This window comes from Mya arenaria, chromosome 9 (genome assembly GCF_026914265.1).
Source record: "Mya arenaria isolate MELC-2E11 chromosome 9, ASM2691426v1".
Lineage (NCBI taxonomy): Eukaryota > Metazoa > Mollusca > Bivalvia > Myida > Myidae > Mya > Mya arenaria.
In genome coordinates, this window is record NC_069130.1 from 9616571 (window position 1) to 9623585 (window position 7015).

Consider the following 7015-nt stretch of genomic DNA (forward strand, 5'->3'; position numbering starts at 1 on the left):
TTACACTCGTCTTTCTGTCTTTTCAAGTTTTCAACATCGCCAAATGAAACATTTTGCCTAATTGGCATAAGCTCATCAAACAGGTCATTATCTGAAGAATCACTGAGAAAGTTCTTAACTTCAGCGATATCACCAAATGAGACAGACTTCTTAACATTCTTTCTGGTATTTTCCTCATCAATAATATCATCAAGGAATCCAAGAGCATTTTCGATACTCTCCATTCCAATAGGTGACATTGCGCGATCAATTGGGGATATCGCACGACTACGATCAAATGGTGACTTGGCACGTTCGCAGTTAATTGGAGACATAGCTCGAATCGGGTCTGGCGTTGCACGGCCATTTTGTAACTGCACAAAGTTCACTGTCGGTGAGTCACATCTCACCTCGGGGGAAACGCTTGTCTTTTTCAGAATTCCTTTAGCGGGGGCAGTCCCTACCCCCGGGGAAAGAAGTTCACTTTGACACGGTGGTGACATGTAACCACTATCGCCGCTGAAACATTTCTCCCTCCCTTCTGAAATCTTTATGCAAAGTGGTGACTTATCGAAATGTAAAAACGACTCCAGTTCCATCTCTGATGATAAATACACTGTGTCTTCTGCATGTTTATGACTGTCTGGTAAAAACATATCATCGTAACCACTAAAAAGTCTTAACTCATCCTTCTCCTCTGACGTCGACTTTTTATTCTTCTTGTTGGAAGTCAAGAAAGGCTGAGATAATTGTTTAATCAACCCTGGTCTTTTCTTCGGCTTAACTTTAAGGGAGCTTGTCCCAAGAACTTTGTTTTTGTTTTTCGGCATAACTGACGTCGTTTTATGTCCAGAAAACGTGTGGAAATTTGGCAAGTACTAAATGCCAACATAAACACAAGAACTTATCAACAATATCTTAAAACATAGTCATATTAAATCCTCCAACTTGAGTCACTTTTTTTATTGAGTCACTTAAACATTTTTCCATTGATTATTGTTTTCAATGTTAAATGTCTGGTGTTTTTTTGCACAAATTAAAAAGTTAATCCGGAATTAATAGATGTAACATACTATTGTTACACTCTGTAAATAGCTAGCTGTTCCATAGTATTAATCCAGTCAATCCTTATAAATCCATATTCTGATTATCTGACATTAATCTTTCAAAATGACACTTTTATGTCCTTCTAAACAGATAATTTTAAATGTTTATATTCTGAAATTCAAATAGTTTAAGCCCGGAATTATAGTTATTCGGGTTTTCCCAGCCTAATCCTCCGGTACAAACAAAATTAAACCGTTGTTATATACACACGTTACTTCGGAGACAATAGAGTCATTGGACTGTTACATGAATTTCGGCATGGGAAAACCCAGTTAAGTCAATTCCGGGCTATATATATTCACTGCTTATCAAACTTGTCTGTTGACAAATAATGAACTCGAAATAAGTGTGTAAGCTGACCGGAATATTGATTAATTCTAACCTCAAAACCTTTTTTCACTTTAAATTTCACACATTTGTTAAAATAGGCGTGTAAATCCAGATGTATTCAAATAATTTAAATTGACAAAATTTTAAAAGACCAGCGCCCCTCGTTTTCTTTTCAATTAAAATATAACGACTCAGTTGCGATACAAAGTCTGTTCATTGTCGAAGATGACAAAACCGAATAGCGTAAATGATCAGTTTTCATTTTCAAGAGCCGTATTCATTATTTTTAAATGCGTCAAATGCAAACATTGTTCACAGTGGTAGTGAAAATCTACCGCAGTTGTTTATAGTGTCGACAATTGTAGAAAAGCAAATAAAACATCAAAATTGATTTCCACAAAATTTATGCCTCTTAGGTTGCAAATCAAAGGAAGATTTGTATCTGGTGGAGCTAAATTCATGAAGATATGAAAACACAATAAATAAAATTCAATCTCTTATATAAAAGGACAATTGTTTATTTCAGTGTAAGATCATAATATGTTTCACCTAGTGAGCACCAAAATTAATATTTCACAAGAAAAAACAATTTTTTTCTTTTTATTATATATGCATCAAATTATGCTAAAATTCAATCACACTTTATTAGAAAAACATGCCAATTTATTTGCACACTTAATGTCATTTAGGAAATGATGTCGTTGAAATTCACAGTGTTCCAGCCCTGTGCGCAATGACTTTTAAAAACAGTGTAAAATATCAAACTGATATTTTCACTGTTTGAAACAGTGAAATATTAATTTTATTTCACTGACAAATCTATATAAACCACTGGAAAGCATAAAATTCATTGAGTTAATAGATTTGATGAGCCTTAGCTAGCTGCTTCATCATAAATTCTAAGTACCGTATTGTTACATTATGTAAATTAGAAGCACGTGCTTTAATTGATAATAGGGGAAAAAACTTCAAACAGCAAAATAAATCCCAAACAATTTCATAGAAAATCATGCATAAAATTGTGAGATGTGATTATTACTATTTTGCTAAAAATCTCGTTAAAAATCAAGAATTATAACGCATGAATTATTTCAAACATGATCATCTAGTGTGTGTATAATATAATGTTTCAAGGATGCATTATTACATGCAGGTGAAAATGTGGTTTTGTTATTTATCAGTAAATACATCAGTGTATAAATTCAACCAAATGATTATATAAGGCGATCAATTTAAACTGAAGTAATTATACCATTAGTACAATTAAGTAAGGATGGTAAAACAAGTTTGAACATTTCAATTTAAAGTTTAATATATGAATATTATACAGGGTTCTCAATAAGTTTTGTTTGAACCGTCTCAAATAGTAAACGACCAGCTTCTGCTTATTCTACTGAAAATTCATTTAGTTTTCCAAATTTGAACCGGCCCTATTGCCATTTGGACCGTCCATTTTGGCCGGCAGCCGGTTCTCATTGAGAACATGGATTATAACATTTACTCTTCAAGATTCTTGATCAAGCTAGTAATGTTATCATTCTATTATTTAAGAAATTAAAGTTTAATATATAAGTATTATAACATTTACTCTTCAAGATTTTTTATCAAGCTGTTTAAATGTTATTATTCCAATTTCCAATGGCATTGTTACATGTTATATTAAAAGTAAAAAAAACATAACAGCTTTAGAAAATGTCAAGGTCATACGATTAAAATATATAACATATAATTCAGCCCTTAATTTTCTATCTTTGAGGTTTAACAATTATATTGGAAATTTTCATTAATCATTGCAATTTAACATTATATAGAAAACAATTGTGTATTAATTAAGGAAATGAAAAATGACGCATTCAAATGGCAGATATTTAAATTTGAATCACAATATACCCCCATAAAAAATTTATATTGATGATGCTTTTTCATCCAAGTCTGTCCAAAATCCATATAAAATTGCATTTTTTCAATTCACAAAAACATCCACAAATCACTTTCTATTCAAATCGGTCACAATATTTAACACAAAAATATCATTTATCCAGTCAGCTAAACCAATGACACAGTCCATTTGATTTTGATTTTAATTCCTTGTCACAGGAGTAAGTCTGACGTCTCGACTAACCTTTCCTGTATAACACCTATCAAATCTGTCGATAATTGGAAAACCAAAATGATGAATGAAAAGCAAGCATGAACCGTACACTCATCTGAACATAAGACCAGTACGCCTCAATGAATTACCTTATACTATAAACCATTTAATACTTCACTTGTGTCATCTTTGCAAAACGCTCTTCATGAACTATCATTTTACAATTATTATTATTTTTCTGAAACTTTTGAATGAACTACGTTAAATATTCATTAATTCCATTTTGAGCGCTTTTTTCGCAATCAAAGTGTTTTTCCATATGATCATCATTCTATACTTTATTTAATGAGTGAGACATGATTTCAAGAACTAGTTTATGTGTTCATTGTTAAATAAAACCTAAATTAGTAATGACTCATTTTGAAACTTAAAGCTGCACTGTCACAGATTTACAGTTTTGACATTTTTTTTATTTTTTCTCGTGGAATCAGACAAATTTGGCATAAATGTCAGTGGAAACCAGTAATATAAGACTGCTGACAAAAGATCAGATCGAAGTTTTCAATATTTACGGCTGAAACCGATACTAACGCTTAAAGAAAAATGTGTTTTTCCGCAGTTTTCCAAACAATTTATATGACTGAATTGAAGTCATCGATGCCAAAATCAGCTGATTCTAATAAAAAAATTAAAATATAAGTCAAATAAAATATAAGTCAAAACTGTCAATCTTTGAGAGTGCAGCTTTAAATGGCATTTGTTCACAATTATGTTAAATAGACAGTTTTTTGATGACTCTTGTAATTGTTTTAAAGTAATGTAAATGCCTTGGTCGCTAATTAACCTGAAGCAAGCGCGTGAAAATGCAGAATTTTCATTTTCGTCAACATCTGATATGCTTTTCAGATATAAAATGCATCTTAATGCCTTTGTTTATAGTCAAACAATCTTTTCTTGCAGCTTTTAATTTGAAAGTTTAAAAACAAGAAATGTAAATCGAAATACTTCAATTTTTCAGTATCTCGCTTTTACTGAAAGATTTTTCAGAGTTTGAATTATTTATTAAAGATGATCGTTTATCTGAGGTAAATTCAAACCAAATAGGTAAACCTTGTTATCACTTTTTATACCGATGTCACAGCCAATTAAAATGTTGTAATCTGCCATTTGCTTCATGTTTTACATACATTTACATGTTTTTAAAAAAAAAAATTAAAAAAATACAAGGTAAAAGGTGAAAATTATCACAGTTATGCTTGCAGTAAATATTCAATTTAATTTCACAATCAATCAAAATGTTTTTATTTCTTATTCAATAACATGTGCCCATGGGCAAAGATGATATAAAATCAAGCAAGTTGTCACTTAAACATGTCAATTTCTCATCTTATAATTAAGATAGGTATCTCAAAGTATTTACATAAAAACTGGTAATGATACATCCTTTAAAGGGACTGTACACCAGATTGGCACCAAAAATAGTTGGGTTTTTTCTGTAATGAATCTCAGGACAATTATTTATTAAATGTTTTATTCTTTGATATCAAAATTGTAAAAAAAATACCAAAATGTAAAAAAATCGAGTCTGAGACCGGGTTCGAACTGTTGTCGCCAAAATTGCAGTCCAGCGTTGTATCCACTGTGCTACGAAGGCTCAGTCTAAACGTTTGGAATATTTAAACTATATACCTAACTTGATAATATCACGTGATAACATCGACCAGCCAATCACGCATAAGGAATGAATTCTACTAGGTAGACATACCTAGTAATCTAGAAAAAAAACAAAAAACTGCGAAAATAAATTAATTCTAAACTATGTGGTACTTCAGTTAGTAAGTATCAATGCATTATACACATCAAACCAAGTTTATGTCAGTTTTCGACAATTTTCTTCTTTTTTTTCGCTATTTCATCATACGGAGTACAACCCCTTTAAAACAAGATTACAAGATTTTTCACATGTCAGCTCAATTTAATTTAATGTCAAAGTTTTAAGTCAGAGGATAAATCTCATCGTTCTCTCAATAAACAGTTTAACAAAGACACATATTAAAACAGACTAAACCCTAAGACAGCAAAGTCCCAATTAATCTAAAACAATGAAATTCACATACAATTAATCTTCATTACATCTTAATGACAAACTTCTAAGAAAACCATTATACAGATTTAAATATTTATTAATTAGTCTGAGTTGTTGAAATCATGCAACAACATTTAGCAAAAAAACATTAAACATAAAACAATAATTACATTGCCCTTCTCTTCATGAACTACCGAGCTGCAACGCATTATGTCATCATTGTTTATTTCAGTGCTTAGCTAGCTAGATTCTTATTGGACAAGTGCCACATCATTAATCCAATGGTAAACAACGTTTCAAATGTCTTACTGTTCTTTTTAACCGACATAAAATGCAGATGCAATTTCAAATTTCTTTCCATTATTTTACTTAAATTATGTTCTTATTTACATTCAAAGCAATAAGAATGAGCAGAGAAAAATTTAAATATAACAATTGATCATTGAAATTAATCTTTTGGATGAACAAGCCCAAATTCATATACCATTGCTTGGCATAATATTTTTGCACAAGCCCTACTGTATAAAACCCAGAAATTGAGCAAGCCCAGGAAGCATTTTACCAGTGCAGGCCTTGCGGGCTTGAGCATATTTCGTTCATGCATCATGAACACTGTAGCCGGGTGTGATCTTGCAAATTTCCCAAGAAGCACTACGGAATTTCATGGATTTACAATATCACAGCCGAGCCTTCATAATGCATAATCAAACAAATGTTTTAAAATCAACCCTTAATTTAATTGTGAAATGTAACTTGTGGCCCCCCAGTGCGTCCTGAGACAAAATGTCTACAGTATTACACTAGTTGGATAATATTTTCAACACCAGAAGTAGAGAAATGAAACAGCCATACACTGGTTGCAACAAAAGGCATCATTTGCAAATTGACATGAAACACAAACAAGCCAGACAGCTGATGACACAGCAAGCAATTACTGGGAATAACAACCAATATCCTCTTTTCTTGGTCAATAACATAATGCCTGCTAAGCTGATGGGCATCATGCCATAGGCTCTATCTCAGCTGGGTTCCAGGGTTAAATCTAGTGAGGATGTTAATTATTTAAATGTGTTATAACCACTGAATTGTTTTGAAAACTATACTGGACATAGCCACCCTATTCTTTTAAAGATAGTAAAACTTGATAGAGATCTCTTGCTCCATAAGCAAACAGCCTATAAAGTCTTACACAGCAGAGTGAGAACCAACTTGGTAGAGGACCACTTGACAGTATCTTGCTCCTTGAACAATAGTCTACAGTCTTACACAGCAGAGTGAGGACCAACTTGGTAGAGGACCACTTGACTGTATCTTGCTCCTTGAAAAAAAGTCTACAGTCTTACAGAGCAGAGTGAGAACCAACTTGGTAGAGAACCACTTGACAGTATCTTGCTCCTAATGAACAATAGTCTACAGTCTTA

The 7015-nt window shown here is 32.1% G+C and overlaps 1 protein-coding gene across 1 annotated transcript in view; it reads right to left on the reverse strand.

Moving 5' to 3' along the window:
* The window catches only part of LOC128246834 (uncharacterized), a 114388-nt gene extending 110859 nt beyond the window's left edge, over positions 1-3529 (reverse strand). Inside the window, 2 exon segments of the mRNA XM_052965303.1 lie at positions 2-1197; positions 3307-3529. Of these exon segments, the coding sequence (XP_052821263.1) occupies positions 2-809 (808 nt within the window). The 5' untranslated portion in view covers positions 810-1197; positions 3307-3529.
* Between the last annotated feature and the right edge of the window lie 3486 nt (positions 3530-7015).